General features: G+C 46.2%; 1 protein-coding gene across 1 annotated transcript; it reads left to right on the forward strand.

Annotated features, from left to right (window-relative positions):
* Positions 1-800: 800 nt before the first annotated feature.
* Positions 801-21,838, forward strand: PERP (p53 apoptosis effector related to PMP22). Its single transcript, XM_069725954.1, has 3 exons — positions 801-1,220; positions 13,027-13,164; positions 17,914-21,838. The coding sequence occupies exons 1-3, from the start codon at positions 1,028-1,030 to the stop codon at positions 18,129-18,131; spliced, it is 549 nt and encodes a 182-aa protein (XP_069582055.1). The 5' UTR covers positions 801-1,027; the 3' UTR covers positions 18,132-21,838.
* Positions 21,839-23,806: the final 1,968 nt, after the last annotated feature.

A 23,806-nucleotide genomic window follows, 5' to 3' on the forward strand; every position in this document is an offset into this window, starting at 1 on the left:
TATATGGGACGGACAGTTGGTTGGTCAGTCAGGTATGTCAGTTGGCCAGTCAGGTATATCGGACGGACAGTTGGTTGGCCAGTCAGGTATATGGGACGGACAGTTGGTCGGTCAGTCAGGTATGTCAGTTTGTCAGTCAGGTATGTCAGTTGGCCAGTCAGGTATATCGGACGGACAGTTGGTTGGCCAGTCAGGTATATGGGACGGACAGTTGGTTGGTCAGTCAGGTATGTCAGTTGGTCAGTCAGGTATGTCAGTTGGCCAGTCAGGTATATGGGACGGACAGTTGGTTGGTCAGTCAGGTATATCGGACGGACAGTTGGTCGGTCAGCCAGGTATGTCAGTTGGCCAGTCAGGTATATGGGACGGACAGTTGGTTGGCCAGTCAGGTATATGGGACGGACAGTTGGTTGGTCAGTCAGGTATGTCAGTTGGTCAGTCAGGTATGTCAGTTGGCCAGTCAGGTATATCGGACGGACAGTTGGTTGGCCAGTCAGGTATATGGGACGGACAGTTGGTTGGTCAGTCAGGTATATGGGACGGACAGTTGGTTGGTCAGTCAGGTATATGGGACGGACAGTTGGTCGGTCAGTCAGTCAGGTATGTCAGTTTGTCAGTCAGGTATGTCAGTTGGTCAGTCAGGTATATCGGACGGACAGTTGGTCGGTCAGCCAGGTATTTCGGACATTCGGCCAGTCTCCAGTCCGCCCATCATCTCCTGTGTGACTATACGGCTGAGGAACGCCTTCTCTCTCCCAGTCCTCCCAGTATGAAGCTGAGGTTTGTTTACCAGCAGTCCCAGACACTGGCAGGGTGAAGTCAGAGCCAGGACCGGCCCCACCTCAGCTCCACCTCCGACACAACAGGTCTGTACAGCGCCGAGTGAGTCAGTGCCCGGCAGCAAGGTGCGGCTTCTCTCTTGTAAGCGGCTGTGCCCGTCCCGAGCCCTCACTTGTGACCAGAAAGGCTGCACGGAGCTCACCCGCCATCGCCCGCCTGTGTCGTCTCTGACCCCAACGCCCGCAGCATGTTCAAGTGCGGCATCGCCTATCCCCGGTGCAAATGGATCCTGCCTCTGCTCCTGCTGTGCGCCATTATCTTCGATATCATCGCCCTGGCCGGGAATGGCTGGGTGGAGACCGAGTCTGGCCGGGAGTACGCGTCTCTGTGGGAGCGCTGCCTGGTTAACAGCGGGACGTGCACCTCTCTCATGGACTATGGTGAGTGCAGGCCCGGGGGGCACAGCTGGCACTAATGACATGGCCACAGATCACCACATCCCCCTATAGATGCCCACCACTGTCAGAGCCTTCAGCTCATCTGTAGCAGAGCCCAGCGTGGCATTGTGCCCTGTGATCCAACCCTAATGACAGGTTCGGCTCTGCTACATCGCCCTCCTGACTGCAGGCCTGGCTTACATTCTCTGGGGTGGGACTTCTAGAGAGCAAAGGTCAATGTCTGGTGTCACCATGTTCGCAGGCTGAAGCCGGGGACGCGGGGAGGGTGATATCCATAGATGCCCCGGGCCCTTACCCTTCCCTATGGCTGCCTGCTTTCTGTGCACAGGACCTGTGATGAAGTCACAGGAGCGGTCACATGATCGATTGCAGGACTCGGCTGCCTGTGCTGATTGCCAACATGGTGCTGCAGCCGCAGGATGAGGTAAGGCTACGTTCACACTAGCGTTCGGCTAGTGTGCGTCGCGCTAGCGTCGGGCGACGCAGCGGCAACGCACGCGTCATGCGCCCCTATGTTTAACATGGGGGACGCATGCGTTTTTGCTTGTTGCGTTTTCCGACACGTGCGTCTTTTTTGACGCTAGCGTCGGACCAAGAAAACGCAACAAGTTGCATTTTTCTTGCGTCCGATTTTCGTCAAAAACGAAGCACGCGTCGAAAAACGCAGCGTTTTTCGGTGCGTTGTGCGTCGCGTCGCCGACGCAGCGGCGCACAACGCTAGTGTGAACGTAGCCTAAGTATGCTGCCTTGTGTGGGGTCAGGAGGTGTACAGTGTGGATGTAGCAGAGCCGCGTGTGTGCGAGGTGTACGGAGCGGAGCCGCGTGTGTGCGAGTAGCTATGTGTCGCCATTATACGGTACGAAGTATCATGTGCGGTCATTATACAGTATGGAGCATCATGTGCGGTCATTATACAGTATAGAGCATCATGTGTGGCCATTATACAGTATAGAGCATCATGTGCGGGCATTATACAGTATGGAGCATCATGTGTGACCATTATACAGTATGGAGCATCATGTGTGACCATTATACAGTATGGAGCATCATGTGCGGCCATTATACAGTATGGAACATCATGTGCGGCCATTATACAGTATGGAGCATCATCTGTGGTCATTATACAGTATGGAGCATCATGTGGGGTCATTATACAGTATGGAGCATCATGTGCGGCCATTATACAGTATGGAGCGTCATGTGAGGTCATTATACAGTATGGAGCAACATGTGAGGTCATTATACAGTATGGAGCATCATGTGCGGCCATTATACAGTATGGAGCGTCATGTGAGGTCATTATACAGTATGGAGCAACATGTGAGGTCATTATACAGTATAGAGCATCATGTGCGGCCATTATACAGTATGGAGCGTCATGTGAGGTCATTATACAGTATGGAGCAACATGTGAGGTCATTATACAGTATGGAGCATCATGTGCGGCCATTATACAGTATGGAGCATCATGTGCGGCCATTATACAGTATGGAGCATCATGTGTGGCCATTATACAGTATGGAGCATCATGTGTGGCCATATTTTTTTGTTTATAATTATTGTATATGAAACAGTGTGATCAGCAATGCTAAATGGGTGTGGTTGGGACGTGGATATGGGTGTGACTAATTATGAATGGGTGTGGCCTAAAATTTGCCGCGGCGCATTGCGCGCCGCAAACTTTGTCCCTCTTTCCCATCTTCAAAAGTTGGGAGGTATGGATAAGCGATGGCTTGTGGGACGTCACCGGGATGGGGTGTTATATGTCCTCCATAGCTCGCAGGCCTGGGACGTTGGCCATGTTGGTTGTCTGTGGTTGCCAGGGCAGAAGGTCGTGACCCTCCTACCTGCTGGTATCCTGGGCGCCTCTTCTAGTTCGTAGGTATCGGGGCCTTCTAACTTGAATAGGCACTGCTGATGCCGCCACGTAGGTGGAGGTCCACAGGGCCCCGATATGGCTGCCATAGTCTACCAGCACGGCCAATGGATCAAGGTCCTGCCAGTGTTTATAGGGAGTTTGGAGTGACTGTTAGTGGTTACTATAGCACCCATACCGTAAGGGGTCAATATATGGGATGGACCACCCTAATATTGGCACCGATTCTTCCCCAGAAAGTAGATCTTGTTCCCGCATTAATTAGGCCACATCCCGAACCTGATAGCCTATTCTTCCTATTGTGCGCACATAGGGACAGGAGCCAAGGCTGATCTTTTTAGGTTATGGATATTCTGCATAGGAAGGTACAGACCTTGTATGGAGCAGTCGTATCCAATGGAGAACTAGAGACCCCCATTTCCATTACATCCCCCCCCATCAGGCAGAAACGTATCACTTTTATTATGGATAGGTGATAAGTGAAACTCATAAACATGGAAAATTTCACAGCAGATCAGTGATTAACAAGGATACTAGCAGAGCTGCTGCAGATACGTGTTTTATCAAAACTACAGCAAGGAGCCCAGTAAGTGACCAGCGCTGGAGTAAGGCTCTCTGTCCCTACAATAATCTGCAGTCACATGTGGCAGCATAAACCTGGTGATATTCCCTTTTCGAGTTTGGGCTTACAAAACTCACTAATAATCTGATGAGCGCTATTTAACGCCATATACAATTTAACAATAGGTGATTGTATGTAACATTCGGTTCTGTCCGCCCCTTCTTTCAGGGTTTGTTTTTATATTCTTTCTGGAAAACGCCCAAAATAGAAAGCCAACTATGGCTGAATGTTACTGCCAGCAGCTGCAAAAATACTGAATACTCTGTGTACATGGTGACTAGTGGGGGCTAGCAGAAGAAAATCAGGCAGGCACATGGCAGATCCCATCTGACGGAAGATTAACCCGTAAGATGAGATAAATGTCTAGTTTTTAATCCCTGAGATTTCAACCAATGACTTACTATCAAATACACACGAATTACGTTGTTTTTCTAATTATTAAGAGATGTTTGTGCAATTCCTATATATTTTTGCCAGCTGCACTTAAAGCACCACTCCAGCGTTTTGTTATTTTTCCAGTAGAGCTGGAGTGGTGCTACTAACATAAGTTCCCTGCACCTGGTAATATGCTGGTTATATAGTTACGAGCCGCCGTCTTCAGCTCTTCCCTGCGTCGCTCCGAGTCTGCTCCGCCACCACCTTGTGACCGCAACTTCTTGACTGCTCGGAAGTCAGAGGTAACAGTTACAAGCTCAGGAGACTGACCGGAGCGGCGCCGATCAAAGATGAAGATGGTTGCTGGGACCGTACATTAGTGGCAGCACTCTAGTGCTACATTTTCCTGCATGTATATAAATACATGGGTCTGACCAGCTTGTATATGTTACCAGGATTCCTGAAATACCTGATTGAACCCATGGTGCGTGGTGTAGCCTGTGTCATGGTGTTCTTGCTGTGGACAGTGAGTTTAGGATGGGAAGCCTTATGTTCGCCCTCCACTCCCTCTAGGTCACGGGCTTGTAACATTTCTGACATTCCTAAAAGATGAAGCTTTCTTCTCGTGTCCTTGGTGAAATCTTCTCCCTGGAAGCAACATGTCTAGGTCTATTGTTGAGAGCATAAATCTCAGCACAATGGGGGGAATAGAGTAGAAACCACAACACGCTTCTCTGGCCATTCTGTACACTTTCTGGTCTTGTAGTTTATAGGATAGACAATAAAGGAGTTGTCCGGTGAAGACATGTTGTCATTGTCACCACAGGATAGGTAATAACTTACTGATCGATGGGGGTCCGACCGCTGGGAATTTTTATCTCGTAATGGAGCAGTAGTGCTCATTCTCAACATTTACTCCATTCATTCATCCGTATGGGGCACCAAAACCCTATGCTCAGCCTCTTCTGACACCCTGATAGAGAATGAATGAGCGGCAGTCGGGTGCCACTTTTAATGGGGATAAAAGTTTCCGGATTTGCAAATCTGTGCGGGTCGGAGGAGTGGGACCCCCACTATCAATAACCTATTCTTTGGGTAGGGGATAACTTGTCCCATTAAATGGGTTGCCCAGTTAGAACATCTATAGGGCCTTACTTGGTCTGTGGCCACAACACGAAGTGATATAAGACTAAAGTCAGAATAAGCACAGAAAAGTACCAAGGCCGATAAAGGCTAAAGCCTTGCTCCCTAAATAGATACATATATGCAAAAAGATACATCAGCTAGGGTAATACTCCTTCAATATGACAACACAGAACACCATGGAGTACAAAGAACACCAAGAGAGTAAAATAAAACCAAAAAATCATTTATTAAATCAGAAATACATACAAAAAATGCAAGCCAAATAATAAAGGCATCAAAAAGAGGAGAATCAGTACAAGAGACATGCTGGCATAGCAGGAGGAACAACTAGTACAAATAATAAAATCGCCAAAGGTGGGAGAAACAAACCCCAATCAGGTGTGTACATATGAAACCATCACAACCATAATAGGTATAGATCAAGGGGCTGCCAGTAAGTAACGTGGACTATGCCCCATAGAGTAAGCCCCCAGAAACCCCATATATCCCGGAGATTGTTTAAAGCTCACCCATAGCTGGCATGAAATGTAGGTCCTCCCGCTGTGACCCCTTGACGCGCGTTTCCCGTAGATGCTTCTTCTTGCCAGCATGTCTCTTGTACTTCTTCCCCTCTTCTTTTTGATGCCTTTATTATTTGGTTTGCATTTTTTGTATGTATTTCTGATTTAATAAATGATTTTTTTGGTTTTATTTTACCCTCTTGGTGTTCTTTGTACTCCATGGTGTTCTGTGTTGTCAACACAAAATTATATCAGAGGTGGACAGATTTAACCCTTGCCGACATGCCTTGACTGACAAACAGTGATGAGCAGAACCATTGTGGTTTGTAATGGACCTGATGTAGTTTTGCCTATGGACTTTAAAAGATAAAATTCATGGCGCCTTGATGGGCTAGCGAAAGTTACAGTAATTCCAGCAGGACTCTTGGCTGGCCGCTCATCTCTCCATTATGCATGCCCAATATATATGACGGGATGGTATGTGAATGCCCACAATATAGGAAGGCGCCTATATATTATAGAGGACTCTAACTTTAACTCTCAATTAGCTGCTCAATTAGGCAATCACTGCTGCTGGGTTTGGGTAGGTCTTAGGGCTGAGGAGTCGGTGTCATGGAAATTGAGGAGTCGGAAGTTTGGCTTACCGACTCCACAGGTCTGGTAGGTCTGTATGTTTTTATCCACGACACTCTGCCTTCCATTCACGCACTTGTCACATCAACCCTGTACGTACCTGAAACAGGTGACACACTGTCCAATCTTGTTGGGGTGCAAATGTATCATGCACTATACTTGTCCGTTGTGTGGTCCATCTAATGACAGATGGCTCTTGTGTCCATCCCCGATGTGGGAGAGTGCACAGAGCCAGTCAAGTCTGCAGTTTGTGGATACGACTGGCCTGATAATTTTAATGGTTGTCGAAACCCGGTTTACATGACATAGTCCTGTTTATTCGAGATGTACAAACCATATACCAGTAAAACATTTTGGGTCGATTGTAATTTCCACTCTAAATTGAAATCCCCCTTCTGGAACGCATGTATTTCACTTATGTCATGTATGTCCCTGCTGTATTCCCATTGCTGGCGTTCCATATAAAGCCGGTCCCATGTGTAATGGTATATTGCTAAGCTATAAAAAGCCTGTGTCAGCACACTTACCAGGTGATTCACAAAGCATCATGCCTGTCCACCCACGCACATAACACCCCTGCCCCACCATTTGGGTGGAGACTTAGTTTGCTGGAGGGCTAGGTGTAGAATGGAAGTCTCATCCTCGTCTTGTAGAAACCTGTGTGTAAATCTGCACCTCAAATGCTGCTTTTCACTAAAGTGACATTATTTTCTCCAAAGACATACTGATAGGGATGATATTATCTGTAATGAGCTGCAGAGTATGTTTGTACTATTTAAGCAAGTCCAATAAATAATAAACTAATAGAGCATTTCAGGACATTAGGGTATCATAACCTGGAGATTATAACTACGGTAGATACACATAGATTGGTGCTCATTTCTGGCCTGTTTATATGGGCCTACGATCCCTCTGTTACACACGTAGATTGGTGCTCATTTTCTGGCCTTTTTATCTGCGCCTACAACCGTTCTGTCACGATACAATATTGTGCTATCGGCAGCACATCCTGTTTCCATCTCTGTGATGTACTGCTAAGTGATTTTTATGCCAAAACAAGGTGTATCCCATGCAGACTTGGAGTATGTGCAGTGATTGTTGTGCCGGCATGAAAGGTCTCATCACCCGAGGAAAGAAGTGTTTTCCTTGTTCGGTAGGTGATTAGTGGTATAATCGGTAGGCATGGTTGTTCTTAGCAGGGCTGTGGAATCGGTAAGCCATCTCCGACTCTGACTCCGACTCCTCAATTTCCCTGACTTCCGACTCCATTAGCATGTCCAATTTTTATTTTCCTTGTGAACAAAGCTGATGACTTTGTCAGTTTATGAAAATCACTGATGAAACTTGGTCCTTTTTTTCTTGTATGTTAAAAAAAAAAAACAGTCTGAGGCTTAAGAAGGGGTTATCCACTATTAGGACAACCCCTTGATGTAAAGATCTAAATATTTGGCCCCGATAAAATAAAAAAGGCTATACTCTTCTTCTGTGCGGCGCTGTTGCAGCGGTGTTGGCACTTGTGACCCTGGGGCTTTTGTGTGGTTATGATAAGTGAGCCTGGCACCTAATCAGCCTTGGCATCACTGCCCCCACCTTCATATGTATTGAACATGAACAGGAAGTCAGAGATCATCTGCAGACAGCTGTTGCTGGACCGAGGGAGGGCGAGTACGTGCTGTGTTTATTTTAGGTATTTTACAGTGTTTTGGGTCCACTTTCCTTAAAGGGGATAACCCTTATAAGAGGTTCTCAGGGGATAGAAATAAAATAAGTAACTAAAGGAAATGTCATTATAAATTCCTTAGTACATCTTATTAGCAAATTGTTATCGATATAGAATTAATATGTTCCCCATCCTAATACACTGACAGAAACTTGTGCTAGAATATTAGCATGTGAGCATGTGCGGTAGCAAGCTCCTCTGCAGTGACCTAAAGATACCCTGGTATCTCCAGTAATAGATCAGTTAGGCAGTGTGGACAGCAGGTGGCCTTTTCTTGTCTCCGCTCCCCTGCTCCATGATTAGGTCAGTTGGGCAGGGTGGACAGCAGTGTGAGCAACCTCTTCTTACCTGATCACCCTTGATATCTCCAGTATTAGAGCAGACAGACGTGTTGGACAGCAGTGTGAGATGTTACCTTAGAACACCCGTTATATCCAGTATTAGATCACATACACATGGAGAACAGCAGTGTATCCAGTATTGGATCAGTTAGGCAGGGTAGACAGCAGTGTGAGCATCATCTTACCTCATCACCCCTGCTATCTCCAGTATTAGATCACATAGACAGGGTGGACAACAGTGTGAGCAGTCTCTTCTCACCTCATCACCCTTATCTCCAGTATTAGATCAGACAGACGTGCTGGACAGCAGTGTGAGGTGTTACCTTAGAACACCCGTTATATCCAGTACTGGATCATATACACAGGGAGAACAGCAGTGTAAGCTCACCTTAAGCTCTTCTCACCTCAGTACCACTACTATCTCCAGTTTTAGATCAGTTAGGCAGGGTAGACAGCAGTGTGAGCATCATCTTACCTTAGCAACCTTGTGATCTCCAGTATTAGATCACATACACAGGGTGGACAGCAGTGTCAGCAGCCTCTTCTTACCTCATCACCCCTGCTACCTCCAGTATTAGATCACACACACAGGGTGGACAGCAGTGTCAGCAGCCTCTTCTCACCTCATCACCCCTGCTATCTCCAGTATTAGATCACATACACGGTGGACAGCAGTGTCAATAGCCCCTTCTTACCTCATCACCCCTGTTATCTCAGTATTGGATTAGATTTAGGCCACGTGCACACGTTGCGGAAAATGGTGCGGATTTTTCTGGACTGATTTTGGTAAGTCCGCAGATAAACAGCACTGCAGATTACCTGTGGAATTGCCGCGGATTTACCGCATTTTTCTTTTTTGCGGATTTTGTGCGGATTCCACCTACGGTTTTACACCTGCGGATTCCTATTATGGAACAGGGGTAAACCGCTGCGGAATCCGCAGCATGTCAATTCTTTGTGCGGAATACACAACGCTACATTTCCGTGCGTTTTTTCTGTAGCATATGCACTGCGGATTTTGTTTTCCATAGGTTTACATGGTACTGTAAATTCAGGGAAAACTGCTGCGAATCCGCAGCGGCCAATTCGCTGCAGATCCACAGCAAAATCCGCAACATGTGCACATACCCTAACAGGGTGGACAGCAGTGTGAGCAGCCTCTTCTTTCCTCATCATCCCTGTTATCTTCAGTATTAGATCAGATAGGCATGGTGGACAGCAGTGTGAGCAGCCTCTTCTTACCTCCGCTCCCCTGATATCTCCAGGATTAAATCACATAAACAGGGTGGACAGCAGTGTGAGCAGTCTCTTCTTACTTCATTGCCCTTGTTATCTCCAGTATCACATACATAGGGTGGACAGCAGTGTGGGCAGCCTCTTCTTACCTCAGCTCCCCTGTTATCTCCAGTATTAGATCACATACACAGGGTGGACAGCAGTGTGAGCAGCCTCTCCTTACCTTATCACCCGTTATCTTCAGTATTAGATCAGATAGACATGGTGAACAGCAGTGTAAGGGTAAGTTCACATTTGCGTATATGTGCGCAGCGTATCATCTGCATGCGCAAATGCATGCAAAAACGCGTGCAAACGCATGTTTACATAGCATTTTTTATCCGCTGCATGTGCATGCGTTTGTATGCGTTTTTTGCCTGCGTTTGCGCTTTTTTATGCGCATGCGTTTGATATTTCCAGGAGGGCATGTCTCATTGGGCGTCTCAATCAGTTCCTGGACATACGCAGTCCGAAGTACGCAAGCTCACCGAACGCATGCGTACTCAGGGACATGCATACGCATGCGTTCCCATAGAGAGTAATGCGTTTTTTTAACGCACTCATCCGCATGCTCATGCATATTTGATGGATTTTTGATGCTTCCAAAAATGCAACATGTTGCATTCGCCAGACCCCACCGCACACCGAGAAATGACACATGCGTACGCAGACACATGCGAACTGATGCAAACACATGTCCCTGCGTACGCCATGTTAAAGATAGGTACGCATGACGCATGTGGATCTGTGCGGATGATACACTGCACACAGAGACGCAAATGTGAAACCACCCTAAGCAGCCTCTTCTCACCTCATCACCCTTGTTATCTCCAGTATTAGATCACATACACAGGGTGGAAAGCAGTGTGAGCAGCCTCTTATTACCTCATCACCCCTGTTATCTCCAGTATTCGATCAGAGAGACAGGGTGGACAGCAGTGTGAGGTGTTACCTTAGAACACCCGTTATATCCAGTATTAGATCACATACACCGGGACAACAGTAGTGTAAGCTCACCTTAAGCTCTTCTCACCTCAGTACCACTACTATCTCCAGTATTAGATCAGTTAGGCAGGGTAGACAGCAGTGTGAGCAGCCTCTTCTTACCTCATCACCCCTGCTATCATAATATAGTAATAATAATCTTTATTTTTTTATTTTTATATAGCGCTAACATATTACGCAGCACTTTACAGACATCTATCTCCAGTATTAGATCACACACACAGGGTGGACAGCAGTGTCAGCAGCCTCTTCTTACCTCATCACCCCTGCTATCTCCAGTATTATCAGAGAGACAGGGTGGATAGCAGTGTCAGCAGCCTCTTCTTACCTCATCACCCCTGCTATCTCCAGTATTAGATCACATACACAGGGTGGACAGCAGTGTCAGCAGCCTCTTCTTACCTCATCACCCCTGCTATCTCCATACACAGGGTGGACAACAGTGTCAGCTACCTCGTCTTAGCAAGGGTGATGAGATATGATTAGATCACATACACAGGGTGGACAGCAGTGGGAGCAGCCTCTTCTTACCTCATCACCCCTGCCATCTCCAGTATTAGATCACACACAGGGTGGACAGCAGTGTAAGTAGCCTCTTCTCACCTCCGCACCACCACTATCTCCAGTATTAGATCAGTTAGGCAGGCTGGACAGCAGTGTGAGCAGCCTCTTCTTACCTCATCACCCCTGCTATCTCCAGTATTAGATCACATACACAGGGTGGACAGCAGGGTGAGAAGTCTCTTCTCACCTCATCACCCCTGCTATCTCCAGTATTAGATCACATACACAGGGTGGACAGCAGTGTGAGCAGTCTCTTCTTACCTCATCACCCTTGTTATCTCTATTAGATCAGACAGACGTGCTGGACAGCAGTGTGAGGTGTTACCTTAGAACACCCATTATATCCAGTGTTAGATCACATACACAGGGAGGACAGCAGTGTGAGCAGCCTCTTCTCACCTCATCACCCCTGCTATCTCCAGTATTAGATCACACACACAGGGTGGACAGCAGTGTAAGTAGCCTCTTCTCACCTCCGCACCACCACTATCTCCAGTATTAGATCAGTTAGGCAGGCTGGACAGCAGTGTGAGCAGCCTCTTCTTACCTCATCACCCCTGCTATCTCCAGTATTAGATCACATACACAGGGTGGACAGCAGGGTGAGAAGTCTCTTCTCACCTCATCACCCCTGCTATCTCCAGTATTAGATCACATACACAGGGTGGACAGCAGTGTGAGCAGTCTCTTCTTACCTCATCACCCTTGTTATCTCTATTAGATCAGACAGACGTGCTGGACAGCAGTGTGAGGTGTTACCTTAGAACACCCATTATATCCAGTATTAGATCACATACACAGGGTGGACAGCAGTGTGAGCAGCCTCTTCTCACCTCAGCACCACCACTATCTCCAGCATCAGATAGGATGATGTTCACACTTCTCTATCTCAGCACCCCTGGTATCTCCAGTATTAGGTCAGAATATCTACTGAGCACACATCTTCCTACACCTGAAGGGAAAGACGGATCTTCCTACTAACCATGCTCACAAGCACATTTCTGTCAGTGTAACAGGACGAGGACATTTTAACTTTTATAATGATTACCGCCATAGACAAAATGAGTGTTATTTGCTAATTGAAGGTATTTAGGAATTTATAATGACATTTACTTTAGCATTTAATTTTTTTCTATTCCCGGAGAACTCTTTTGAAACCAACAATTGTAAAATTTTGTTTAGAAAGCAGGAGATGGCTCTACCTCCAGTGGTCAAGAGTCTGGATGGAGTTATTCCTGTCTCGGCCATGAAAGGATGGGCTGAGAGTAAGAGTTTATTATGTTATTATTCCAATCCACTACATGTCAGAAATTGTACGATGTTAGGAAACATCTGAAAACTGCTTTCAGGTGGTATTAGGCTCTATATCTAGGCAGAAAAGAACAAACCATATTCCAGTTCATTGGAACTATAAATCCTGCTTGTCGCCTTGGCTGTGATCTTCTGGTTCACACATCTCTTGTAGCCACATGTTCCTTTTGGCCTGTTATATGCGCCAATCTTCTATTCCGCTTGGTGAGACCTCTAGGCTCAGAACGATCTCAGCCCTCTGTGGTGGATCTGAGATTAGCGGCTGTTGTCAGGGGCCCATATGTAAGAGAATAGGTGGATCGTGGGTTATTTCCATCCCCCCATAGTTTTTTATTTTATTACCACGAATGCTGTTCTATAAATGTTTGTTTTTCCCCGATTTCCTATACCGCCTATAATTTGCATGTTCTTCTCTTCCAGCCTGGGGCAGAGCAACCGCTGCACTAATGATCATTGGCATCATCATCCTCATCATCTGCTTCATTCTCTCCTTTGTTGGACTGTGTGTACCACGCATCTCTCTGCTCAGAGTAATCGGGGCTCTACTCTTTTTGGCCGGTAAGAATGACTTCTTTTGATTATACACTTAGTAGATGCTATATCTGACGTGTTGTGTGGCACACACAATATCTGCATTTGGATTTTTGCATTTGCTTTGTTAATACAGATGTTTTCAGGCCATCAGACTGTGCATTGGCTTGCACATAGATAACATCTCTGGCCCTAGGGGTAATGAGTGAATGTTAAGGTACCGTCACACTAGACGATATCGCTAGCGATCCGTGACGTTGCAGCGTCCTCGCTAGCGATATCGTCCAGTGTGACAGGCAGCAGCGATCAGGCCCCTGCTGTGCTGTCGCTGGTCGGGGAAGAAAGTCCAGAACTTTATTTCGTCGCTGGACTCCCCGTAGACATCGCTGAATCGGCGTGTGTGACACCGATTCAGCGATGTCTTCGCTGGTAACCAGGGTAAACATCGGGTAACTAAGCGCAGGGCCGCGCTTAGTAACCCGATGTTTACCCTGGTTACCATCCTAAAAGTAAAAAAACAACCACTACATACTTACCTACAGCCGTCTGTCCTCCAGCGCTGTGCTCTGCACTCCTCCTGTACTGGCTGTGAGCGTCGGTCAGCCGGAAAGCAGAGCGGTGACGTCACCGCTCTGCTTTCCGGCCGCTGTGCTCACAGCCAGTACAGGAGGAGAGCAGAGCACAGCGCTGGAGGACAGACGGCTGTAGGTAAGTATGTAGTGGTTGTTTTTTTTTACTTTTAGGATGGTAACCAGGGTAAACATCGGGTTACTAAGCGCGGCCCTGCGCTTAGTTACCCGATGTTTACCGGCATCGTTGGTCGCTGGAGAGCGGTCTGTGTGACAGCTCTCCAGCGACCAAACAGCGACGCTGCAGCAATCCGGATCGTTGTCGGTATCGCTGCAGCGTCGCTAAGTGTGACAGTACCTTTACAGTAAAGGTGGTGACAATCGGCTACTTGGCAGGGGGGCTTCAGAACAAGCTCGCATTGTCTTAGTGAGGCCCCCTTTAAGGGCATCTAATAATAATCTTTATTTTTATGTAGCGCTAACATATTCCGCAGCGCTTTACATTTTGCACACATTATCATCGCTGTCCCCGATGGGGCTCACAATCTAAATTCCCTATCAGTATGTCTTTGGAATGTGGGAGGAAACTGGAGAACCCGGAGGAAACCCACGCAAACACGGGGAGAACATACAAACTCTTTGCAGATGTTGTCCTTGATGGGGTTTGAACCCCGGACTCCAGCGCTGCAAGGCTGCTGTGCTAACCACTGAGCCACCGTGCCGCCACCGTGCCGCATCTAGAACATAGCACAAGGCTAGTGTCATTAATGGGGAGATATACAGCTAGCAGGGACTGGTCTTTATTAGAATCAAAATGTAGAGTTGCAGTGTTGGATTTCTTTTTAATCATCCCTGAGGGTGTCCAAACAGGACTCATTCCTCCACCTTCTTCTGACATAACAAGCAGTCTTTAGCTGAGCTGAATGTGCCTTTTAATGGGTGATAACTGGTGGCTGATCACCCTGAGGGCAAAAGGTGAGTCTCCCCGTACTCCGCTCGGCTGAGCATTCATGTGATCTCTGTGGGGAGTGTGGAGTAGAGGGATGTCGAAATCACCTGGCGGCTGAGCATTCATGTGATCTCTGGGGAGTGTGGAGTAGAGGGATGCCGGAATCACCTGGCGGCTGAGCATTCATGTGATCTCTGTGGGGAGTGTGGAGTAGAGGGATGTCGGAATCACCTGGCGGCTGAGCATTCATGTGATCTCTGTGGGGAGTGTGGAGTAGAGGGATGTCGGAATCACCTGGCGGCTGAGCATTCATGTGATCTCTGGGGAGTGTGGAGTAGAGGGATGTTGGAATCACCTGGCGGCTGAGCATTCATGTGATGTCTATAAGGAGAGTGGAGGAGAGGGATGTCGGAATCACCTGGCGGCTGAGCATTCATGTGATCTCTATGGGGAGAGTGGAGTAGAGGGATGTCGGAATCACTTGGTGGCTGAGCATTCATGTGATCTCTATGGGGAGAGTGGAGGAGAGGGATGTCGGAATCACCTGGCGGCTGAGCATTCATGTGATTTCTGTGGGGAGTGTGGAGTAGAGGGATGTCGGAATCACTTGGTGGCTGAGCATTCATGTGATCTCTATGGGGAGAGTGGAGTAGAGGGATGTCGGAATCACCTGGCGGCTGAGCATTCATGTGATCTCTGTGGGGAGTGTGGAGTAGAGGGATGTCGGAATCACTTGGTGGCTGAGCATTCATGTGATCTCTATGGGGAGAGTGGAGTAGAGGGATGTCGTAATCACCTGGCGGCTGAGCATTCATGTGATCTCTATAAGGAGAGTGGAGGAGAGGGATGTCGGAATCACCTGGTGGCTGAGCATTCATGTGATTTCTGTGGGGAGTGTGGAGTAGAGGGATGTCGGAATCACTTGGTGGCTGAGCATTCATGTGATCTCTATGGGGAGAGTGGAGTAGAGGGATGTCGGAATCACCTGGTGGCTGAGCATTCATGTGATGTCTATAAGGAGAGTGGAGGAGAGGGATGTCGGAATCACCTGGCGGCTGAGCATTCATGTGATGTCTATAAGGAGAGTGGAGTAGAGGGATGTCGGAATCACCTGGTGGCTGAGCATTCATGTGATTTCTGTGGGGAGTGTGGAGTAGAGGGATGTCGGAATCACCTGGCGGCTGAGCATTCATGTGATGTCTATAAGGAGAGTGGAGGAGAGGGATGTCGGAATCACCTGGTGGCTGAGCATTCATGTGATTTCTGTGGGGAGTGTGGAGTAGAGGGATGTCGGAATCACTTGGTGGCTGAGCATTCATGTGATCTCTATGGGGAGAGTGGAGTAGAGGGATGTCGGAATCACCTGGTGGCTGAGCATTCATGTGATGTCTATAAGGAGAGTGGAGGAGAGGGATGTCGGAATCACCTGGCGGCTGAGCATTCATGTGATGTCTATAAGGAGAGTGGAGGAGAGGGATGTCGGAATCACCTGGCGGCTGAGCATTCATGTGATCTCTGTGGGGAGTGTGGAGTAGAGGGATGTCGGAATCACCTGGCGGCTGAGCATTCATGTGATCTCTATGGGGAGAGTGGAGTAGAGGGATGTCGGAATCACCTGGTGGCTAAGCATTCATGTGATCTCTATGAGGAGTGTGGAGTAGAGCAGGGGTGTCAAACTGCATTCCTGGAGGGCTGCAAACAGGTCATGTTTTCAGGATTTCCTTGTACTGCACAGGTGATAATTTAATCACCTACACAAATAATGAGTTGGTGATTAAATTATCACCTGTGCAGTACAAGGAAATCCTGAAAACATGACCTGTTTGCAGCCCTCGAGGAATGCAGTTTGACACCCCTGGAGTAGAGGGATGTCGGAATCACCTGGCGGCTGAGCATTCATGTGATCTCTGTGGGGGGAGTGGAGTAGAGGGATGTCGGAATCACCTGGCGGCTGAGCATTCATGTGATCTCTGTGGGGAGAGTGGAGTAGAGGGATGTCAGAATCACCTGGCGGCTGAGCATTCATGTGATCTCTGTGGGGAGAGTGGAGTAGAGGGATGTCGGAATCACCTGGCGGCTGAGCATTCATGTGATCTATGTGGGGGGGAGTGGAGTAGAGGGATGTCGGAATCACCTGGCGGATGAGCATTCATGTGATCTCTGTGGGGGGAGTGGAGTAGAGGGATGTCGGAATCACCTGGCGGATGAGCATTCATGTGATCTCTGTAGGGGGAGTGGAGTAGAGGGATGTCGGAATCACCTGGCGGATGAGCATTCATGTGATCTCTGTGGGGAGAGTGGAGTAGAGGGATGTCGGAATCACCTGGCGGATGAGCATTCATGTGATCTCTGTGGGGAGAGTGGAGTAGAGGGATGTCGGAATCACCTGGCGGCTAAGCATTGATGTGATCTCTGTGGGGGGAGTGGAGTAGAGAGATGTCGGAATCACCTGGCGGCTGAGCATTCTTGTGATCTCTGTGGGGAGTGTGAAGTAGAGGGATGTCGGACTCACCTGGCGGCTGAGCATCCATGTGATCTCTGTGGGGGGAGTGGAGTAGAGGGATGTCGGAATCACCTGGCGGCTGAGCATTCTTGTGATCTCTGTGGGGAGTGTGAAGTAGAGGGATGTCGGACTCACCTGGCGGCTGAGCATCCATGTGATCTCTGTGGGGGGAGTGGAGTAGAGGGATGTCGGAATCACCTGGCGGATGAGCATTCTTGTGATCTCTGTGGGGAGTGTGGAGTAGAGGGATGTCGGACTCACCTGGCGGCTGAGCATCCATGTGATCTCTGTGGGGAGTGTGGAGTAGAGGGATGTCGGACTCACCTGGCAGGGGCTTGTCTGCCTTATGTTCTCCAACATCATCTGTAGGGGAGTAGTGAGTGAAGAGAATCCCATACACATTAAAAGTCTAATTTTATCTACGGTGTATAAGGAGACACATCATGTCCTAAAATATTGATCTGTTGGGGGTAAAGGACATCTAAGGAAAGCGGGCTGCACACAATGGGATTTTAACCAGTCCAATGGAAATAGTCTCTATTGAGACCGATGAGATGTTCCTATTAACCAGTATTAAATATTGTTTTGTAACTTGCACTGGAAACATGGCACAGGTTTGGCATCACATACAGGAGAGCCATGATGTTTAGAGAAATCTATCGAAATGTCATAAAGAAAAATACTACTGTAATTTACAGAAAAAGTGATATAAAGGAATTGTGATTGGCCACACATTAACATCTCTGCCATTTCAGTTATCTTGCAGATATGCGCCCTGGTCATTTACCCCGTGAGATACACATCCGACGTTGCCGTGAATTTGGAGAACTACCTGTACAGCTGGACTTATGGCTTTGGTTGGGGCAGTACAATCATCATGTTCGGCTGCGGAGTCTTCTTCTGTTGTCTTCCCAATTTTGAGGATGAACTACTGGGGAACGTCAAGACCAAATACTTCTATACATCCTCCTAAACTTAAGACTGCAACTTTGTATTTTTTGTCCTTTGGAAAGAGACTGTCTTTTTTTGAGTGATCTCAGTCTATTGGGATTAAAAATTCCATTTGCTACTTCTCTTTGTACATTTGACACAATTAGATTATATATTTTTTTTCTACAACTGATCTTTGTGTATGACAGAAAATCCTCTTGTCCCAGCAGATGGCTCTATTATGGTGTAATGATCTGATACTTAGTTTACATTGGTGCTGTTACTGTCAGCATCTAGTGCCAACTATCAGTATCGGGTATGACATTGGTGGGTGCTTTAACAAGAGCGTGACATATAAAAGGTACCATCCTAATGCATTCTATAGTTGATCTGTATCATTGAAGACAGCAAATACAGCAGGGATTTCTTAAAGAGTAATATTTTTAAAATAAAAGTTTCAAAACTATTTTTGTTCATAGAATTTTATCCACAGTGGAAAATTAAGACATTCAAATCAATCAATTTGTTAGGGGATGTCTTCATTCCAGTAACAAAATGCCATGTGAGTGTCTATATAAACCCAACTTTTCCCTAGATTTGTGCCTGCCATCAGCTGTATTGATATCAGAACTTAGTCATTTGAGTACAGATGATGGCAGTGAAAGTGTCATCACCTGACTTCTGTGTTCTGCTTATCAGAACAATCTCCTGCAGCACATTATCCCCAGAGTTAGGGTACCGTCACACTATACGATTTACCTACGATCACGACCAGCGATATGACCTGGCCGTGATCGTAGGTAAATCGTAGTGTGGTCGCTGGGGAGCTGTCACACAGACAGCTCTCCAGCGACCAACGATGCCGAGGTCCCTGGGTAACCAGGGTAAACATCGGGTAACTAAGCGCAGGACCGCGCTTAGTTACCCGATGTTTACCCTGGTTACAAGCGTTAAACTAAAAAAAAACAAACAGCACATACTTACATTCTGGTGTCCGTCAGGTCCCTTGCAGTCTGCTTCCCGCACTCAGTGACTGCCGGCCGTAAAGTGAAAGTGAAAGCACAGCCGCTGTGCTCTGCTTTCACTTTACGGCCGGCAGTCACAGTGCTGGAAGCAGACGGCAAGGGACCTGACGGACACCAGAATGTAAGTATGTGCTGTTTGTTTTTTTTTAGTTTTACGCTTGTAACCAGGGTAAACATCGGGTAACTAAGCGCGGTCCTGCACTTAGTTACCCGATGTTTACCCTGGTTACAAGCGAACGCATCGCTGGATCGCATCGCTAGATCGGTGTCACACACACCGATCTAGCGATGACAGCGGGAGATCCAGCGTTGAAAGAAAGTTCCATACGATCTGCTATGACGTACGATTCTCAGCAGGATCCCTGATGCGTGTCAGACACAGCGATATCGTAACGATATCGCTGGAACGTCACGAATCGTACCGTCGTAGCGATCGAAATGTTATAGTGTGACGGTACCCTTAGTGAGACACAGCTGTTGAACTCACCCTTTCACTGCCATCTTCTGTTCTCCAAATGAGTACGCTCTGATATCAATACAGTTAGACAGGTACACTGGGGAAAACTAGGGTTTTGGAAACCACGTAAAAGTAATTTTTGTACAGGAATGAAGACTTGCAAAGTTTCATGTTTTTTTTTTTGTTTTTTGTTTTTTTTTCATGCAGGAAAAAATTATTTAAAAAAAACTCCAAACAAAATGTGTAGTTACTCTTTAATGGATTCTCTTCTCTGCATTACTTAAGGTATTTGGGAGTAAATATTTCCATTAATGGCCTTCTTATCATATCCCCTTGTCATGCTACATTAACATATAGAGGTTTACAGCACTGGTGTAGGGGGCAACTTCGTTCTTCCAGGTGTTTCCACAAGCTTAAAAGAAATGTCACCATTTAGATGTTGATCTATCCTAGTAGTTACAGACTGATTCTAGCATGAACCACCTCATTTCCCAGTTCTTTGAAGGGAATCTGTCCCCAGGTTTTTGCTATGTAATTTGAGAGCACCATGATGTGGAAGTAGAGACCCCGATTCTAGGGATGAGTCACTTATTGGGCTATGTTTTGCTGTTTAATTACAGTCAGTGTTTTATCATCAGGAGATTATCACCACAGGACAACTGGCCTCGTGCCTCCTAGTCCAACCACACCCCCAGAACTTATTGGCAGCACTGAAAGCTGTGATGTGGGTGGGATTATACACGGCTCAGCATGTCAGATCTGCAGAGAATACTGCTTATATCGTAAGTAAAATAAGTGAGACATCGCTGGAATCAGGGTCTCGGTCCCTAATTGCTGCCAGATTACATAGCAAAAACCCTTTAGACAGATTCCCTTTAATTGACAGTTTCTGCCCTATACATAACATAGGGAGAAAGCTGATAATTATTAGTAGAGTAGATGGATGGGGGGGGGGGGGGCAAAGCACTCGGCTTATGCTGCTGGAATTAATCTAATGAAAGCTAGTGAATGCCGCAAAGTAGGTGGAAAGGCGCTGGTTCAGGTTGCATATCCCTACTTTTCAGCGTAAATCTACAAATTTTACCCAGAAATCCACTTTAGAATATACTGCTACTGAGGTTTCATAGTGTACTGCTAGTTTATTAGTTGCTTGTTTTTGTTTGTGCTATGTTTGTTTCTAGGGTGATCGGGATTAAAGCAAGATAAGCATAAAAAAATAGCTTTACTGTAGTTTTATTAAGTTAAGTAAAAAGTGCATAAGGAAAAATGTCAAATATTCAATATTTTAATAGATGTTTTGTATTACCCCACAGCTGTATGATTATAGAGCATTGACCAATAATTATAGGTGCACAGCAATAATAGGGGGATATTGTTTCTTAACAGAAGATATCTCTTAAAATTTCAGGGAATTGAAGCCTTACCATATGCCTTCACTGAATCTTACGTAGTGTACATATATATACAAGGTAGTAATTCAATTGTTTGGTGTTTATCTACAAATGCTGTACACCGCCAATAGTGCTTTCTATGTTTGAGGCTATGTGCACACGTTCAGGATTTCTTGCAGAAATTTCCTGAGAAAAAAATTAAATTTTCTGCAAGAAATTTGCATGCGTTTTTTGCGCGTTTTTTTGCGGATTTTACCGGACATTTCCCAATGCATTATATAGTGGGAAATCCGCAAAAAATCCGCAAAATTAATGAACATGCTGCGTTTTTTACCGCAATGCGTTTTTTTTTCGCGGAAAAAAAACGCATCATGTGCACAAAAATTGCAGAATTCATTCTAAATGATGGGATGCATAATGTATGCTGTTTTTTTGCATTTTTATAGCGAAAAAAAAACACGAAAAATCAGTAACGTCTGAACACAGCCTTAGGGCTTGTTCAGTTGAGAGCATTGTTCTTACAGTAGGTATGCCATTCTTGATGAAATCAGATAGCACCTTGACTTGTGTTTTGCGTACAGATAGAAAATAGTCTTTTTCTTGTTGAAAATTGGACAATTTTTGATATGCTCCTATCAATCCGGCCTAAAGGAGAGAGTAAACAACCCAGAAGGAATGTGATGAAAGACTAATCTATTGGCGTCAGGTTGGCACTGTTATTGTACCTTTTTAGCATATTATTTCTCTGTAAATAGTATTTACATTCAAAGTGTATAACATATGAAAAGTCCCAAATTATTTGTATGTAACATTTGGTTTCCATGCCCTATTTTTCTGGCTTGCATTTTTAATAAAGTGAAAATATAAAATTGAACAATGTCTTCTTCAGTTATAATAGTACTAGATGGTGGCCCGATTCTAACGCATCGGGTATTCTAGAATATGTATGTATGTACGTCGCGCTTAGCACAACCACGTAGTTTATAGCACAGCCACGTAGTATATAGCAGCCACATAGTATATAGCACAGCGCACGTACTATATAACACAGCCCACGTAATATATAGCACAGCCCAGGCAGTATATAACACAGGCCACGTAGTATATAACAGCCCACGCAGTATATAACACTGCCCACGTAGTATATACCACAGGCCACGTACTATATGCAGCCACATAGTATATAACAGACAGCCATGTAGTATATATCACAGCCACGTAGTATGTAGCAGCCACATAGTATATTGCAGCCACATAGTATATAGCACAGCCCACGTAACACAGACAGCCACGTAGTATATAGCACAGCCCACGTAATATATAGCACAGGCCACATAGTATATAACAGCCCACGCAGTATATAACAGCCCACGCAGTATATAACACTGCCCACGTAGTATATAGCAGCCACGTAGTATATAACACAGCCCACATAATATGTTGCACAACCCACGCAGTATATAACACAGGCCACGTAGTATGTAACACAGCCCACGTAGTATATAACACAGGCCACATAGTATATAGCAGCCACATAGTATATAACAGACAGCCACATAGTATATAACACAGGCCACGTAGTATATAGCAGCCAGGCAGTATATAACAGCCCTCATAACATATAGCACAGCCCACGTAGTATATAACACAGGCCACGCAGTATGTAACACAGCCCACGTAGTATATAACAGGCCATGTAATATATATCTGACAGGCAGTATATAGCAGCCCTCATAACATATAGCACAGCCCACGTAGTATATAACACAGGCCACGCAGTATATAACACAGGCCACGTAGTATATAGCAGCCAGGCAGTATATAACAGCCCTCATAACATATAGCACAGCCCACGTAGTATATAACACAGGCCATGCAGTATATAACAGCCCATGTAGTATATAGCAATGTGGGCACCATATCCCTGTTAAAAATAACAATAAAAAATTGTTATATACTCACCCTCCGGCATCCACCGAAGCTGTCCCGATGCGCGCGATGCTGCCTCCAGCTTCCGTTCCCAGTGATGCATTACGAAATTACCCAGATGACTTAGTGGACCGGTAAGTCATCTGGGTAATTTCGCAATGCATCACTGGGAACGGAAGCTGGTGGCAGCATCGCGCGCATCGGTGGACAGCGGAAGGTGAGAATAGCACAATTTTTTAAAATTATTTTTAACATATCTTTTTACTATTGATGCTGCATAGTCAGCATCAATAGTAAAAAGTTGGTCCGGGATGGGGCGGCACACTGGCACTGACTGGAGGGGAGTAGGGAGGGGCCAATTCGCAGCCGGACTAAGCCTGTCGCTGATTGGTCGCAGCCGGCCGCGACCAATCAGCAACGCGGGATTTCTGTTACAGACAAACAGACGGAAGTACCCCTTAGACAATTATGTAGATAGATGGGGTCTCTGCCTTTTAAAGCTCTGTTATATAAGGGAATCTGAGTAGGATCAAGCCTAATGGGCATGTAGGTCATAGTAAGCTGAATAAAATGATACCTTGATATTTGTGATCTGATATCTTGTTTCAGAGATAGCCATGTTTTTCTCATGTAAATGAGCTGTTCGGGACTGTGGGCCAGACACTGATCTGTATGAGATTCTGCCTCCAGAGATTATTTTACATAAAGCTGCGGAGTTACCAGTGTGAGACATGTAATGGCCGCTCATGATCTCCCTTAAGTATGTGATTATAACTTGACACATCTGCAGGTTCCTCTCACAGGCAGACAGGGTTGTAATATTGTTGCAATACAGCAGATCTGTGAGAGCTGCAGCAAATGTGTTTTGAAAGAAGACAAATCTAAGTTTTCCTGTTCTGTGTTAGGTACATGTCTC

Source organism: Ranitomeya imitator, chromosome 5, assembly GCF_032444005.1.
Source record: "Ranitomeya imitator isolate aRanImi1 chromosome 5, aRanImi1.pri, whole genome shotgun sequence".
Taxonomy (NCBI): domain Eukaryota; kingdom Metazoa; phylum Chordata; class Amphibia; order Anura; family Dendrobatidae; genus Ranitomeya; species Ranitomeya imitator.

What these genes read in the sequence shown, in the direction of transcription:
- PERP (XM_069725954.1), top strand. Translation starts at nt 1,028, where the DNA reads ATGTTCAAGTGCGGCATCGCCTATCCCCGGTGCAAATGGATCCTGCCT. An exon ending in CACCTCTCTCATGGACTATG is followed by an intron (nt 1,221 to 13,026) that starts GTGAGTGCAGGC and finishes CTTCTCTTCCAG; the next exon opens with CCTGGGGCAGAGCAACCGCT. An exon ending in GGCTCTACTCTTTTTGGCCG is followed by an intron (nt 13,165 to 17,913) that starts GTAAGAATGACT and finishes CTGCCATTTCAG; the next exon opens with TTATCTTGCAGATATGCGCC.